Here is a 17982-nt window from a genome sequence, read left to right on the forward strand (position 1 = left end):
TACACTATATTGTGAGGAGCAACTAATCCTAAATCTAATGATTGTGAGGAGCAACTATCTCTCAATTAATAATTCTTAGTTTTAAATCGTATTTTGTTACTTTAATTTCGTAACGTTTAAAATATCTTTCTCAAAACCAAAATCAATCATTACTAGAGTTATGTTTTCACTAAGTAAAATGAATACTACTATGTAAAAAGAAAAAAAATTGCGTGACTAATTTGGGAGAGATGACAAAATTGTTTTTGTGATTTTCAGAATATGAAATAAAACAGGGATCTAATTCACACCCAATGAGTTAGGGTTGGCAGACACGAGAAGAAACACCCAATACAAATACACAAGAAATTAATGGTCTGGTCAAACCTTATTGTTCGTGTCTTTATTAGGTTGACTAACTATGAACTCGATATGTAATACCCGCACCCTTACTTTTCTTTTCCCTCGCCATTTTAATATCGAACTAAGGATGTGAAGTTCCCCGTTCATGAAGAATTAATGAAACTCGAGCTTTTGTTGTGAATTTTTTTTTTAAAACTTTTAGTTACAAGTAAAAGCTAAGTAATCAATTGAACTAAGAAATTGGAAATTTACATTGTAGAATATCATGAATTTTCGAATAGCGTTACATAGGCAATAAAATGAACAACTAAAAAAAATAAAATGTGCATGGAACAAATGGCATCGGGCCTCTTCTTCCAGGCCGAAAGTCGCGGCCCGTATCTGATCGGCCACCGGGCCCAGGGCAGCGAGCCCACTCTCCGAGGCAACTAAGTGGCAGCCAAATTGTTTCTTCCTCCTACAAGATAAAAACAAGTGTTAATTGCAAAGAAACAAGGGAAACTAAGGAGCTACTATTAGGAGAAAAGAAACAACCCTACTTTGATAATAGGAGACCAAAAATTCACCAAAGAGGGCAAGTCAAATTCTTTAATCCTTCACACCATATGGCAGCACCTGAAATGTTTATGTACCGGTCACTAGGTGGCCATATGAGAACAAGATGAAGTAAACAGCCAAGTACCTAGTACTACAAATAACATAAATGCATAGTCCTTACCTCCTTAGTATACCACCAAATTCTGTTAAAGCTACTGCAAGAATCAAAGAAAAGGGAGATTTGATGCAGGAAAATAACAAAGAATTACAACAGCCCCAATTAAGGCTACACGAGTACACATCTCTGCCTATATAAGCCACACCACATACCACAACACTACTCTTTCCTCATATTTCGAAATTCTCTAGCATTAGAGTGGTAAGTTGAGAGTGAGAAGGAGCAAGAAAGGCTATTGTGAGCTTAAGGTTTAGGAATCTCCTTCCAACAACAGCAAGGAGGGCAGCCAACAAGCAAAAAGAAAATCACCAAACCAAGGTAAACACCTCAACACCCCAACACCTTATCTTGCATCATGTTTAGAACAATCACAACATAGTTCAAGAACTTAGTAGCACAAGTGTTAACTACACTAAATCCAGAATCATAACAAGTAGTGTAAGGAAAACCATAGTCTGCCTCATAAGGCCAAAATCAGTAGCTATTATGCGGGACTCCACCGGGACAAACAATTTCAAGAACTTAAAATCTCACAAGCTGCTGCCTAAGCCTTTTCACTAATAATATGCTAAACGATGAAAGAAATCTAGGACAAGAACATATGTTTATCAAATGCAAATACCCCAGCAACGAACACAAATAAGATTTTCCCTTTCCAGCCATCAAAACATCACCAAATAAGCTCGGAATCGAACGAGTAAATGAGGAGAAATAGATTGGAATAAAAGAATTAGAACTTAGCTTAGGCCGAAGGGCTGTTCGGCAACGACGGAGCTCCGGAAAGTCGATTACAGAGGAGGCGCTGCCGGAGCAGCAGCGTGAAATGGCGATGGCGTTGACGCCGTCGAAGGGACGTCGAGAGTGGGCCAGAGTCGCTGCTCACCGGAGAACTCGACGGAAAGAACGAAGCGGCGTGACAGCCACGTGCACCCCTGCACGGCGGCTCCGCCTTGAGGACCAGCTGACCGATCGACGCAGCGGGACGAGGCCGCTAGACCGCGAGCTTCGAGGCGACGCCTCAGCCCCACCGGTGAATTCGCTCCGCCGTGACTCCACCACGAAAGAGAAGATATCAGTGCGGTGACCGAGAGTTGAGATGGAGGAGACGAAGCCGGCGAATCGCCGAGAAAAGAAGAGGGAAGAAGCCGTTGCTGTGTTTTCTAAATTATGGATTTAAGAATGTGAAATTAGGGGAAATTGGAAAAGTTGTGTGAAACGGAGAGAGAGGACGGGACCGGTGATGCTCCGGCGATGCAGAGAAACGGCGATTTCGCCGGAGAAAAGAGAGGCGTGAGGGAGAGGCGCCGCTTTTTTCTCTTCCGAAGTTAAGGATTTTGATTTGGGGGAATTTTGTTTTGAGAAATGAATATAGAAGAAGAAGACCGATGGATATGAGAAACTTGTTGGGCCTCTCTATTAAAAATAAATATGGACTTAGGAAATATTAGAAATGGGCTGCCTTGTTTTTAGAAGTTAATTATGGAGTTGGGCCACCAACTAAAATAAAAGCATAGGCTAAGAATTTAATTAAATCATGGACTCTCCTATGTCGTTGATTAATTAATTATTGGTCCGCTAAATATTTCCACGAAGCTAAGTTAAATTTCCGGACCTTAATTTAAGAGCACGAATAAATACTTTTTGTTTCAGAATTTTATGCGCTAAACGATGAATAGACCTCGAGTCTATTTTAGTGCTTGAACAAAATATATAGGAGGTAACGCTCTTTCGTTAAACGAATAATTGGTAGACCTCCACACCAAACTAAATCGCAAGATTTATTTAGTGCTCAAGGACTTCTCATGAATTAAGGAAAAGGAATAAAACGATCACGCACTTAGGATGCATTCATGTTTAAGCTTAATGGATATTTCAAAAATCTAATTAAGTATCATTTTATTTCCTAAAGGGACGTCTTCGAACGTCATCTAAGACCAAGTTAAGGAAATTTCGGAAGGAGCTTTAGCTTTTGAGGTGGGCATTCTTTCAAAACGTGATTTCAGTATGAAAATGTGAATCTTTGCTCAAGTATGTTGTCATGCCATGTTTTGTTTTATGATTACCTATCTGCTTGGCTATGCCAATTTAAGTTAAATCGAATTCGGGTCCCAGTAGGGCCGCAAACCCTACTCGGACTAGTGTACACATAAGGGGATCGTGAGCTAACAAAGGAGTTGGCCGGTCCAGTGACCGTCGTGGAATGTGGCCACATTCCCGGTTCACATCAGTTTCAGATATGGTATATCTATGTTATGTGATTGCGCAATCAAATCTTTACTAAAGGAAAAGTATTTTAGTGACTCGGGTCTTTTAAGTAAAACCCCGTGATCACTCAACTGTGGCATTGACAATTAAAGATAGAACTATTTTTGGCAATGTGCCCACTGAGTATATCAAATACTCAGCCCTGCATGTTATTTTCAAATGTGCAGGTTGAACGTGGACGAGCAGGCGAAGGTGTTGGGACAAGCATTTTAAATAAGTAGTTAGGTAGCCCAAAGTAGCATGTCTTCATATGTGCTATTTTGTCTTGGACTCTTCCGCTGCAAATCTAGAGTTATGTGCTAGAAAGCTATGAACTAAATCTTGATACTCTGAACACGTTTTGACTATGTACCCATATGCCTTTGATACTATTGATTTAAGTGATTTCATCCTTTTTATGTTGTCCCTTGATTATTGAGAATTGTTTAGTCGCGAAATAGCTACGCTCACTAGCACTAGGGAGTTGTGGTCGTGACAGAGTGGTATCAGAGCACCGTTCTTTCGCTCTGGACCCAAGAACCTTCTTTCAAGCCTTAGTCTAGAATGATAGCACTAGGCTAGAACATGACTTAAATGGAAAGTTAAAGGACCCAACACCTCGACTCGTCACGTTCAACCGCAACAATGAGGTAAAGTCGTACCTCTTTCAAAATGTTTCAGTTATAAGAATTTTCAAAAATTATTTCGAATTTCAAGGGGAAATATTGTATCTCTTTCATTTACATAGATACTAAATTTGCTATGCAAAATTTGATTATTTGCATCAGATGCCAACGTGTCATAATGTTGTGCATGCTCAAAATCTTAAAGTGTGAGACCATGACTAATGCATGCAAACATAGAGTGCCTAGGAGGTATGTTACACTAGCACTTTGAACATAGTTGTAAGTGGATAACTGTAACATCACTTTCTTGAGTGATAGGACAAACGAAAATTTTGGTTCAAACTCGAACTTAGATTGATGCTTACAATTTCCTATCGTTTTCCCTGAACGATAAGAACACGGAGAATATAATAGAAGTGGTATACGATTTGAAATCTTCTACAAGAAGATATGCTAAGTGGTGTGTCCCTGCAAAAAAATGATAGATCGTACCTGCGATCTAACGAAATATTCCGATCTCTCATTTGGAGTCACCAGTGGCGACACGTCATAGGAACGCCTCACTATTACACGTCAAGGACACGCGAGAGCTATGAGTTTTTGCAAAGAAGATCGTTATGAACTTGCTAAGAAAACTATGAAAGATTTGATCCTCAACTATAATTATTAGTCGTAATAAAGTGATGAATCTCTACTTGGAACTTGGGATTTCCTAGGACGATCTTATAATGTTCCAACTCTCAAAAGATGAACAAGGGAGTGCCATCTCCGAAGTTGGAATGGACGATTTTAATCAACAGTAATTACTTGGATTCTGAACCTCCTTAACAGCAGTGCTCGTTGTCTATATCAGACTTTGGATTGACTTTCATCTTTACGAGTAACGCATCCCAATTCTTATTTTCTATGAAAGTTGTGACTCACTTCAAGTTTTCGACTGTAGTCCTTTGACATCGTTCATAAAGAGTAATGCTATGACTTGTAAGCACCAACCTTATACCTCTCATTTCTAAAAGTTGCTTACAATCATGACCTTCAGAATAATCTCACTCTTCGGACATCCTCCGAACCCCCTTGAAAATGATGTCCTCCCATCTATTTAAGACTTTTGATTGACTCACATTTTTGCAAGTAATACGACACTATCATCTATCCCACAATAGTGATGATTAAATTTCAGTTCCCGAAAGCGGATTACTCCTATTTTCTCAAACACCTTTATTGGTTGTTGTCTTCTATGACTTACAATGTATAAGAACAAAAACTCTTAAATTCTTTAACTCAGGTAATAAACCTTCATTGTTAAGTTGCTTACTTGACCTCCAAAAGATTTATGCCGCTCAAACATTTTTTTTATGATGGCATATTATGTGGGGACTTTTGTTCACCTCTCTATTTTGCAACTATGTTTGTGGTGGCATCTTTCTTTGAGGGATGGAACTCTTTCTAGCTCAGTTCCATCACACATATTGTTTCTAGCTCGTAAATTATTCTGTAACACTAAGTTAAGGCTAGTGTATTGCATATCCCTTGATGTATTGGACCTATTTGATCGTTCCAAAAAGTTTCTTTCACCTTGGTTGCCTCTAACCAAACTTGCGAACCCATTGACTTGATTCCACAATATCACATTATGATGTCGTTAAACCATGATAAACATTGATTCGTGGCAATTGCCTGTATTTCTAAACTCTTCCATGACTGATAAACTCGGGCTTTGACATGTTGAAACCATCATCCTTAATGTTCAGATCTTTTCAATTTGAGCCGAAAATTGAAATATCCTATATGGTAGCCCACTATTGAAATTGAGAGATAATTCAACTTCATCCTATTTTCATGATCCATCTCATGTTATTCCAAGCTTCCATCAGAAGTGAGTTCACAATCTCATGGGTTTACCTAAGACCATTCAAACCACGTAGTTCTCTGATTGGTCATGATAAGTTCAATTGACCTCAGTGTTTGCCTTCAAAATAAATTGTCGCAGCTTGATTAAAGAAATTTTCAACCATGCTTCTTCTACCCAATTTCAGATCCTATCCAAGTTAAGACTGATCGATAAATCGTCGAGTTCTTAATACAAGACTCTCATGGAAGGCATAACCTTAATTCCGTATAGATACAGATGACCGACATACATGCAGAAGCAATACGCCAACCAGAAGCGACGGTATAAATAACAACATGAAAAGTTGACTATTCGCACCTGTGTGCCACCTGTAACGAGCTACTAAGGGATGGAATGTTACGCTAGTTACGCAGGTAATAGGACACAAAAAGAGAACTGTAAATGAGTCTTATATACGTATAGACCTAATGACTCTTCGTCGCGCAAGACTTATTTAACTAAGCAATTCAGTGATTGGCGGGCAAATAACGAAGTGAACTAAGAGAGACACAAGAAATGGAGATCAAGATCATCGTTAGGAAACGAAATCTAGTCAAAATACGAGCACTGTCATAGATTACATTTTAGTGAACGGATGTCTTCGACAAGAGGAAAATCGTCCGAAGTGTGGCGAAATAAAATCAACGAAAGGAAGGAACGATCGAGAAAATGGAAAACGAACTCCAAATGAGAGTAAGAAGCAATAGCTTGCCCCAAAACCACCGCAGAATGGGGTAGACAATCCGATCTCAATAAGAGGGTTGAGTACCGACCTAAGGCCGCTCCCTGTGCTAATTGGTCAATAAACCACCACGGGGAGTACAGAGTTAGGACATATAGGTGCTTCAATCATGGCAGAAGCACATTTTTCCAGGGGATGCTTGAACAAGAATACTGGGGCGAGAGGAAGATATGACCATCAGGGGCAGCATCGGCAACTGCGGGCAATTCAGGCTAAGCCAAGAGGAAAGGCAGCCCCCCCCCTACACCAAGCTCCACAACACCAGCGGCAGTTACGGCAGAGGCTTCCCACTCAGGCCAGAGCTTTGCACTGAGACAGAGGCAGCCTAAGACGGAGCCAGGGAACCAGGAGCAGGGCAATCTGGCAGGTATGGGAACTCTCCTCAACATACCTATTGCCGTTTTGTTTGATACTGGTGCATCACACTCGTTCATATCAGCACCTTGCGTGAATACTTTAGAACTACCTACTGATGCAATCGAACATAAGATGAGGGTGTCCTCACCCGTAGGAGGCCTTATAGATATCACACGGACTTGCTCAAACGTAGAATTCACTATGGGAAACCTTAAGTTAGTGGCTCACAATTTGCATGTGATGTTGATGTGGAGCGTCGACATCATATTGGGAATGGATTGGCTAGCCGAAAACTACGCTACCATTCTTTGTAAGGAAAGGCAGATCTCTCTGCAATACCCAGGGAAGGAACCCACAATCTTTCACGGAATCTCCATGAGGCGACGAAAGTCCATAATTTCTGCACTACAAGCGACCACTATGATAAGGAAAGGATGCCCTGCATACCACGTCTATCTGAATGGAGAACAGAAAGAGGACCGAAAGATATAGGATGTAGCAGTGGTACGAGAATTTCCAGATGTCTTTCCTGACGCACTACCAGGATTGCCGCCAGACAGGCAATTGGAATTCACAATCGATCTCGAACCAGGATCTGCCCCAGTATCGAAGGCACCATACAGAATGGCGCCTAAAGAGTTAGAAGAACTCAAGATACAGTTACAGGAACTACTAGACCTAGGCTTCATCCGACCCAGTGTGTCAGCATGGGGCGCACCAGTGCTCTTCGTGAAGAAGAAGGAAGGAACACTGAGAATGTGTATCGACTACCGAGAGTTGAACAAGCTGACGCTCAAGAACAAGTATCCTCTACCGAGGATTGATGACCTTTTTGACCAACTTCGAGGGGCTGGTGTATTCTCGAAAATGGACTTGAGATCAGGCTATCACCAACTGAAAGTCCGACATGACGATGTACCCAAGACGGCGTTCTGCACTAGATATGGCCATTACGAGTTCACCGTAATGCCTTTTGGGCTTACAAATGCCCCGGCAGTGTTCATGGACCTAATGAACCGCGTGTTCCACCCGTACTTGGACAAGTTCGTGCTAGTCTTTATAGATGATGTACTTATCTACTCGAAGAACGAGAAGGAACACGAGGAACATCTGAGAACCACCTTAGAGACGTTGAGAGCCGAGAAACTCTATGCTAAGTTTGGGAAATGCGAGTTTTGGCTCAACGAGGTGAACTTCGTAGGGCACATAGTAACGGCAGAAGGGATCCGAGTGGACCCTGCAAAAGTGGAAGCAGTACAACGTTGGCAGTCACCAACAACACCTAGTGAGATTCGAAGTTTCTTAGGTTTGGCTGGTTATTATCGGAGGTTTATTGAAGGATTTTCAAAAATAGCTCGACCACTGACTCAACAGCTCAAGAAAGGAGCTAAGGTCAATTGGACGCCGGAGTGCGAAGCAAGTTTCCAACTATTAAAAGAAAAGTTGACCACCGCACCAGTCCTAGCCGTACCAGCACCAGAAGCAGGCTATGTAGTGTACACCGATGCGTCAAAGATCGGACTTGGATGCGTACTGATGCAGAATGGCAAGGTGATCGCATACGCGTCACGCCAACTCAGGCCACACGAGCTAAATTACCCCACTCATGATCTGGAACTAGCAGCAGTAGTACATGCCCTGAAGATTTGGAGACATCACCTCTACGGAGTTCGATGTGAGATCTTCACGGACCACAAGAGCCTTAAGTACTTTTTCGAGCAGAAGGATTTGAATATGCGACAACGTAGATGGCTCGAATTAGTCAAGGATTATGACTGTGGTATAAATTACCACCCAGGCAAAGCGAATGTAGTGGCAGATGCCTTGAGTAGGAAAACCACACCCCAAGTGGCCACTTTCCTCACACAGAATGAGGAACTTATACGGGAATTCGCTAAGATGCGATTGGAGGTAGTAAGAGCACCAGAGACAGTGGAAAGTAGAATCGCCACTCTAGTGATTGAGCCAGACTTAAGGACCAGAATTGTTGAGGCTCAAAGGAGTGATGAAGCATTAGAGAAAATTCGTCTTAAAGTGAGGACGGGAAAAGAGGTGAGTTACCGCGAAGAAGCAGATAACGCCCTCACATTTGAAGGGAGATTATGTGTGCCCAATGACGAGACTCTCAGGAATGAGATCATGAGCGAAGCTCACGAAACACCCTATACTGCCCACCCAGGAAGTACGAAAATGTATCAAGATATGAAGAAACAGTTTTGGTGGGATGGCATGAAGAGGAGTATAGCGTCGTTAGTAGAAACATGCCTAGCATGTCAACAAGTGAAGGCTCTACACCAACGACCCTATGGAAACTGCAACCCCTAGAAATTCCCGAGTGGAAATGGGAGCACATCACGATGGACTTCGTAACAGAATTGCCAAAGTCACAACGAGGAAATACTTCTATTTGGGTGATTATAGATCGCCTCACCAAAAGCGCTCACTTCGTACCAGTTCGTATCACTTACGGATTAGACAAGTTAGCTCAGATCTAGGTACAAGAGATCATACGCTTACATGGAATACCAGTGACAATCACTTCAGACCGAGATTTAAAATTCACTTCTAGATTTTGGATAAGCCTGCAGCAAGACCTGGACACCCCGATAGAATTTTAGTACTGCGTTCCATGTGCAGACGAATGGACAGTCTGAAAGGACGATCCGGACACTGAAAGATATGTTGAGATCCGTAGTGCTCGACAGTGGAGGAAGCTGGGAGCCAGCATTACCGCTCATAGAGTTTGCCTACAACAACAGTTATCAGTCAACCATAAACATGGTTCTATATGAAGCATCATACGAAAAGAAATGTAGATCACCACCCTACTGGGACGAGGTCGGTGAGAGAAAGATGCTTGGACTGGATTCTGTAGAGTAGATGATAGAAATTGTCCGACAGATCCGTGGAAGAATCAAGAAAGCTTAAGATAGACAAAAGTCTTACGCAGATGCTCGCCGAACCGACCTGCAGTTCAAGGCGGGAGACAAAGTTTTTCTGAAAGTGTCCCCGTCTAAAGGAATTTCGAGATTCAGCATCAAGGGCAAGCTAAGACCACGATTCATCGGACCCTACGAAATTCTAGAAGAAGTGGGTCCTGTGGCGTACAGATTGGCACTTCCACCGAGTTTCGGGAATGTGCACAACGTTTTTCATGTGTCACAATTGAGGAAATATGTGTTCGACCCAAACCACATAGTTCACCAGGAGGAAATGATTTTGGAGCCGGACTTAAGCTACGAAGAGAAGCCAGAGGCAATCTTGGATAGGAAGGTCAAGGAATTGAGAAACAAATCTATTGTAACAGTGAAAGTTCTATGGAAGCACCATGGTCACGAGGAAGCTACGTGGGAACTGGAAGACAAGATGAAAGAAAAGTACCCAGAACTGTTTGAGTAACATAAGCAAAATTTCGGGACGAAATTTTCGTTAAGGAGGGTAGAATGTAATACCCGCACCCTTACTTTTCTTTTCCCTCGCCATTTTAATATCGAACTAAGGATGTGAAGTTCCCCGTTCATGAAGAATTAATGAAACTCGAGCTTTTGTTGTGAATTTTTTTTTTAAAACTTTTAGTTACAAGTAAAAGCTAAGTAATCAATTGAACTAAGAAATTAGAAATTTACATTGTAGAATATCATGAATTTTCGAATAGCGTTACATAGGCAATAAAATGAAAAACTAAAAAAAATAAAATGTGCATGGAAAAAATGGCATCGGGCCTCTTCTTCCGGGCCAAAAGTCGCGGCCCGTATCTGATCGGCCACCGGGCCCAGGGCAGCGAGCCCACTCTCCGAGGCAACTAAGTGGCAGCCAAAATTGTTTCTTCCTCCTACTAGATAAAAACAAGTGTTAATTGCAAAGAAACAAGGGAAACTCAGGAGCTACTATTAGGAGAAAAGAAACAACCCTACTTTGATAATAGGAGACCAAAAATTCACCAAAGAGCGCAAGTCAAATTCTTAAATCCTTCACACCATATGTGAACATGGAATCATATTTGAGACACGGAGAAGGTGTTGGAGAATACACAAGAGTACATGAGGTGTTGAAGTTGAGCTATGATGCCTTACCTTATTACCTTAGACCATTCTTCATCTATTTAGCATGTTTCCCTGACTCTCACAAGATTGATACCGAGCAACTTTATTTATTGTGGATGGCGGAAGACTTCATTTCATACCAAGATAAAGGACCTAACGAGTCTCTAAGAGATGTGGCTCAAAGGTATCTCATTGAACTTGTTATGAGGAGTATGGTTCAACTGCATGAAGCAACAGAGACCTACACTTCACGTAACAAGTTCGATTGGTGTGGGCTTCATGATTCAATGCGTGATTTATGTTTTTTGAAAGCTGAAGAAGAAAACTTTCTCAAGCCCATTGATGCTTCCAGATATATGTGTGGAAGAAGGTTAGCAATACCTTCATCAATTGGTAATTTCATACGCCGATTAGCCATCAGTTACGAATATGGTAGTGTATCAGGTATCGATAGGCTAGATGAGCTTAAAGATCTTAGATCATTTATGCTTCTCGGAACAGGGTCTGCCGGTCCTGGACAAATTGGCTTCAAAGAGGGCTCAATTAACTTTGAGATGTCACAATGCTTGAGGATATTTGTAGTAGAGGGGTGTGAATTTGAAGGGGAAAAATTACCAAGCAAGGTGGGTGAACTAATTCATCTAAGATACTTGAGTTTGAGGTTGTCTAAGCTGAGAGAGCTACCAAAGTCTGTATGTAATATTCCATACTTGCAGACCTTAGATTTGCGAGTATCATCAGGTATTGTTCTTAGATTGCCAAATGTGATTTGGAAGATGAAAAGATTAAAGCATTTGTTTCTCAATCGTGGAATAGAAGTGATTGGAGGAGGGGAGAAACTAAGACTGGATGGGCTAAAGGAGTTGGAGACACTAAAAGTGATCACAGGTGACAGATGTTGCATTGCAGATATCCCGAAATTGGTCAGTTTACAGAGTATAAATGTTATAGTTAGTGATGTGGATAGCATGTCAATTGTGTTGAGCAACAAAAGGAGTCAACGTGAGATTGGCCTTTGGGTTATGTCATGTGATATAAGTTCGGATAAAGATATGGAGGTTTTGCATGATGGGTTGATGTCTCCATCATTGGTTGATTTGGAGATGTATAAATGCAATATGGGTGGCAGTTTTCCACACTATAAACAAGGGATGTGTCAGAATTTAGTAACTTTGAAACTAAATGAATGCAAGGTTAAGGTAGATGTGGTGGAGTTTGGCGCGTATCCCATGTTGCGAACTCTGTTTCTGGACGGTGTCGAGATGACAGAAACATTAATTTGCCATGCAAAATCATTCCCACAACTCAAGAAGCTTCATCTCTGCAATTTGAGTGATTTAAAGAAATGGGAACTGGAATATGGAGCAATGCCAAAGCTTGATTACCTGTCGATCCATGGGTGCCGCAATTTGGAGGAGCTTCCACTTTATTTGAAGTACATCATTACTCTTCGACAGATAACAATCGGTAGCATGCCAGTTGAATTCATGGAGATAGTAGATGAAGGAGAATATGCGCCATATGTCAACGTTCTTAAAGAATGAAGCAAAAGGTAATGTAACTAACAGCCTATACCATCTTGACCATACTTGAAAGAGTAGATTATATATGGATAGAGTTGTTGTCTCTCGTATTTTTTATATAACTAACAGCTATATACATATAATCTTGACCTTATTTGTGCTATTTCGTTTTCAGATCACAAGCCTCCCGACCTCCAAAAGTTTGATCCATGATGGAGGCTCACAAGACTTGGTTATTCACTTTAATTGACACGTTTAATAATATGACATTTTGGAGTTTCTTTATGTACTCACAAGACTCCAGGATTCTAATCTTGAGTTTACATATTAGTTTGCAGTAGCTCATTAGTAGTTAAGCTGTTATTTGCATTTGATACTATTACTGTCAACTCCTACTTGTTTATTCGAAAAACTATGGGAGTTTTTACATGTTAAACTAGTCATGGAATTGTTGCATTTGGGGTAAATAGTCCAATACTTCTTATTGCTTGATCTTCAAATAAAATTGAGAATATTTAGAATAGAAAAAAAATCTTCTCTAATTTCTTATCTTTGACATGCTGTTCGAAAATCTGTTCTCTGTGCAATTTATTGTGTTTTTGAACTCCTTGTTGATCGAACATTCAATTTCTTAGGGATCTTCGTATGTGCTGATTGCTGAATTAAGTTGAATGCAGTGGTGTGATTCCTTGGAAATTGTAATATTCATCTGTATAATCTAGAATCTAGATAGAGTAATAGTGTTGGCTCTCTTCACTTGGGGTCTGAGAGTAAGATTTTTCATACGATAAGGATGGAACGAGTAAGACGACTGTTACAGTTCCCAACAAGGAAGCAGGTTTGTTTCTGTTTCATATTCCATTTATGCTTAATTTTGTAGACCTTCAGGGTGTTATAGCTCTGTCACAATTTTGTTAGTGTTTTTCATTGCTTCTATTGATCAAGTTTAGACTTTGAAGCATCTCAGTGACCACCTATGACAATAGTTCACTTACTACATTACATAATCACCACAATTGGATCTAATTATGTATTTTGTCTTTTTTAAGGGAATCATGTATTTGTCTTTGTTGCTCCTGTTTTGCTCACTTTTTAGCTACATATTTTGAGTATGCTTGTGTAAGATTGATTTTTTATAGATGTTCTGTCTTTTGTGTAGGGGGCTTCCTCCTCAGCTCCTCGTACAATAAGATAGTCAGTGTATGGTCTATGGAGGTACACAGTTCAAATTAAATCTTCACAGAATTAAGCTGTTAAAAAAAGGGTTAGGCCATATTATTACTGCTGAGACCAATTCCTTAGCAAAAATAGCCACTTTTTGTATCATTAACTATTGCAAAAACTCATCTCTGATAAGAGCCTGAGGGTCGAAATGTTGGTGCCTGGTTAACTTGTACCAATATGGCATCACAGTAAAATTTTCTCATTACAATTAATAATATATTCCTAACAATCTAGAACTAGTTCAGTATAACATTATAGATTTAGATTAGTAGTTTTTCATAGTAGATGTAAAACAAAAGATTTTTAGTATGGCTTATTTACATCGATGTATGCATGATGCGGTTGATTATAATTTTTCATTTTTCGTCTATTATTCATGGTGCCGTATATATGGTACCCTTTCTGTTGATTGCTATGATCTGTTTTGGTAAGAGAAAATCAAATTTATATTTCCTAAATTGAGTAAAATCTGCATATGTGATGTTTATGTACAAAGTGTTGCAACTTATTGAGTCTATCAAGGGCTTGGCCGATCGTCTTTTTTTCATCGGTCTCGTGGTTTCTATACATCGAAATGTAAGTATATATAGAAAAATATGTACAAGACTCTTATGTATATACACGGTCTTTGATTCATCATCTCTATATGGTTTCAAGTATAGTGATACATTTTGATATCTAACCAAAAATGGATACTAATTCGTATCCAATTCTGACAGTTTCCTATGTAGCCAAAACTTCCTATATAAGTAAATATTTATTCTTATATAATAAATCTAAACACTTTTCATTAAAAAGAAAAAGAAAATGTTCAAATGTCTAATTTTTAAGTTGATAGGCCATTCGCGATACGATCTTCATTTCGAACGTCAAATTACTTTGTCGGCTTTTACGATAGCATTTCAGCCCAACTTTAAATCTAGTCACTACCCATTCATTGAAGCCCAATTTTCAATCACAAATCGAGTCACAACTCAATATATTCATTTCGATATATTTTTGAAATTTATAATTTTATACACATGAAGAGAGGTGTAATAATTGTTAATCTCACCAAAATATAAACTATAATCAATTATAGATCATGGGAATGGGAAGTTTTAATAGTCTCTAAATTACCATGTGTAATTTTATTTTTTTTAAAAACGACTGCCAAATTTACGATTTAGGATTGTGGTGTCAATATAGTGTATGATACACTATATTGTGAGGAGCAACTAATCCTAAATCTAATGATTGTGAGGAGCAACTATCTCTCAATTAATAATTCTTAGTTTTAAATCGTATTTTGTTACTTTAATTTCGTAACGTTTAAAATATCTTTCTCAAAACCAAAATCAATCATTACTAGAGTTATGTTTTCACTAAGTAAAATGAATACTACTATGTAAAAAGAAAAAAAATTGCGTGACTAATTTGGGAGAGATGACAAAATTGTTTTTGTGATTTTCAGAATATGAAATAAAACAGGGATCTAATTCACACCCAATGAGTTAGGGTTGGCAGACACGAGAAGAAACACCCAATACAAATACACAAGAAATTAATGGTCTGGTCAAACCTTATTGTTCGTGTCTTTATTAGGTTGACTAACTATGAACTCGATATGTAATACCCGCACCCTTACTTTTCTTTTCCCTCGCCATTTTAATATCGAACTAAGGATGTGAAGTTCCCCGTTCATGAAGAATTAATGAAACTCGAGCTTTTGTTGTGAATTTTTTTTTTAAAACTTTTAGTTACAAGTAAAAGCTAAGTAATCAATTGAACTAAGAAATTGGAAATTTACATTGTAGAATATCATGAATTTTCGAATAGCGTTACATAGGCAATAAAATGAACAACTAAAAAAAATAAAATGTGCATGGAACAAATGGCATCGGGCCTCTTCTTCCAGGCCGAAAGTCGCGGCCCGTATCTGATCGGCCACCGGGCCCAGGGCAGCGAGCCCACTCTCCGAGGCAACTAAGTGGCAGCCAAATTGTTTCTTCCTCCTACAAGATAAAAACAAGTGTTAATTGCAAAGAAACAAGGGAAACTAAGGAGCTACTATTAGGAGAAAAGAAACAACCCTACTTTGATAATAGGAGACCAAAAATTCACCAAAGAGGGCAAGTCAAATTCTTTAATCCTTCACACCATATGGCAGCACCTGAAGTGTTTATGTACCGGTCACTAGGTGGCCATATGAGAACAAGATGAAGTAAACAGCCAAGTACCTAGTACTACAAATAACATAAATGCATAGTCCTTACCTCCTTAGTATACCACCAAATTCTGTTAAAGCTACTGCAAGAATCAAAGAAAAGGGAGATTTGATGCAGGAAAATAACAAAGAATTACAACAGCCCCAATTAAGGCTACACGAGTACACATCTCTGCCTATATAAGCCACACCACATACCACAACACTACTCTTTCCTCATATTTCGAAATTCTCTAGCATTAGAGTGGTAAGTTGAGAGTGAGAAGGAGCAAGAAAGGCTATTGTGAGCTTAAGGTTTAGGAATCTCCTTCCAACAACAGCAAGGAGGGCAGCCAACAAGCAAAAAGAAAATCACCAAACCAAGGTAAACACCTCAACACCCCAACACCTTATCTTGCATCATGTTTAGAACAATCACAACATAGTTCAAGAACTTAGTAGCACAAGTGTTAACTACACTAAATCCAGAATCATAACAAGTAGTGTAAGGAAAACCATAGTCTGCCTCATAAGGCCAAAATCAGTAGCTATTATGCGGGACTCCACCGGGACAAACAATTTCAAGAACTTAAAATCTCACAAGCTGCTGCCTAAGCCTTTTCACTAATAATATGCTAAACGATGAAAGAAATCTAGGACAAGAACATATGTTTATCAAATGCAAATACCCCAGCAACGAACACAAATAAGATTTTCCCTTTCCAGCCATCAAAACATCACCAAATAAGCTCGGAATCGAACGAGTAAATGAGGAGAAATAGATTGGAATAAAAGAATTAGAACTTAGCTTAGGCCGAAGGGCTGTTCGGCAACGACGGAGCTCCGGAAAGTCGATTACAGAGGAGGCGCTGCCGGAGCAGCAGCGTGAAATGGCGATGGCGTTGACGCCGTCGAAGGGACGTCGAGAGTGGGCCAGAGTCGCTGCTCACCGGAGAACTCGACGGAAAGAACGAAGCGGCGTGACAGCCACGTGCACCCCTGCACGGCGGCTCCGCCTTGAGGACCAGCTGACCGATCGACGCAGCGGGACGAGGCCGCTAGACCGCGAGCTTCGAGGCGACGCCTCAGCCCCACCGGTGAATTCGCTCCGCCGTGACTCCACCACGAAAGAGAAGATATCAGTGCGGTGACCGAGAGTTGAGATGGAGGAGACGAAGCCGGCGAATCGCCGAGAAAAGAAGAGGGAAGAAGCCGTTGCTGTGTTTTCTAAATTATGGATTTAAGAATGTGAAATTAGGGGAAATTGGAAAAGTTGTGTGAAACGGAGAGAGAGGACGGGACCGGTGATGCTCCGGCGATGCAGAGAAACGGCGATTTCGCCGGAGAAAAGAGAGGCGTGAGGGAGAGGCGCCGCTTTTTTCTCTTCCGAAGTTAAGGATTTTGATTTGGGGGAATTTTGTTTTGAGAAATGAATATAGAAGAAGAAGACCGATGGATATGAGAAACTTGTTGGGCCTCTCTATTAAAAATAAATATGGACTTAGGAAATATTAGAAATGGGCTGCCTTGTTTTTAGAAGTTAATTATGGAGTTGGGCCACCAACTAAAATAAAAGCATAGGCTAAGAATTTAATTAAATCATGGACTCTCCTATGTCGTTGATTAATTAATTATTGGTCCGCTAAATATTTCCACGAAGCTAAGTTAAATTTCCGGACCTTAATTTAAGAGCACGAATAAATACTTTTTGTTTCAGAATTTTATGCGCTAAACGATGAATAGACCTTGAGTCTATTTTAGTGCTTGAACAAAATATATAGGAGGTAACGCTCTTTCGTTAAACGAATAATTGGTAGACCTCCACACCAAACTAAATCGCAAGATTTATTTAGTGCTCAAGGACTTCTCATGAATTAAGGAAAAGGAATAAAACGATCACGCACTTAGGATGCATTCATGTTTAAGCTTAATGGATATTTCAAAAATCTAATTAAGTATCATTTTATTTCCTAAAGGGACGTCTTCGAACGTCATCTAAGACCAAGTTAAGGAAATTTCGGAAGGAGCTTTAGCTTTTGAGGTGGGCATTCTTTCAAAACGTGATTTCAGTATGAAAATGTGAATCTTTG

The 17982-nt window shown here is 39.9% G+C and overlaps 1 protein-coding gene and 2 long non-coding RNA genes across 3 annotated transcripts; 1 reads left to right on the top strand and 2 right to left on the bottom strand.

Annotated features, from left to right (window-relative positions):
- Positions 1 to 569: 569 nt before the first annotated feature.
- Positions 570 to 2395, bottom strand: LOC125208656 (uncharacterized). Its single transcript, XR_016132571.1, has 2 exons — positions 882 to 2395; positions 570 to 799 (listed from the first exon to the last, which is right to left on the bottom strand). It is a non-coding gene; the product is annotated as an uncharacterized LOC125208656 (long non-coding RNA).
- Positions 2396 to 10905: 8510 nt separating this feature from the next.
- On the top strand, positions 10906 to 12504 carry LOC148923583 (putative disease resistance protein At1g59780). The gene has a single exon (XM_089061547.1). The coding sequence runs from the start codon at positions 10906 to 10908 to the stop codon at positions 12502 to 12504; it is 1599 nt and encodes a 532-aa protein (XP_088917673.1).
- A 2967-nt stretch (positions 12505 to 15471) lies between these two features.
- Positions 15472 to 17297, bottom strand: LOC148923584 (uncharacterized). Its single transcript, XR_016132590.1, has 3 exons — positions 15963 to 17297; positions 15784 to 15859; positions 15472 to 15701 (listed from the first exon to the last, which is right to left on the bottom strand). It is a non-coding gene; the product is annotated as an uncharacterized LOC148923584 (long non-coding RNA).
- Positions 17298 to 17982: the final 685 nt, after the last annotated feature.

Source organism: Salvia hispanica, chromosome 6 (assembly GCF_029641045.1).
Source record: "Salvia hispanica isolate PSC_SH4W2 chromosome 6, Shi_PSC_v1, whole genome shotgun sequence".
NCBI lineage: Eukaryota > Viridiplantae > Streptophyta > Magnoliopsida > Lamiales > Lamiaceae > Salvia > Salvia hispanica.

Excerpts from the sequence above, each read along its gene's own strand:
- LOC148923583 (XM_089061547.1), top strand. The coding sequence starts at position 10,906 with ATGGAATCATATTTGAGACACGGAGAAGGTGTTGGAGAATACACAAGA.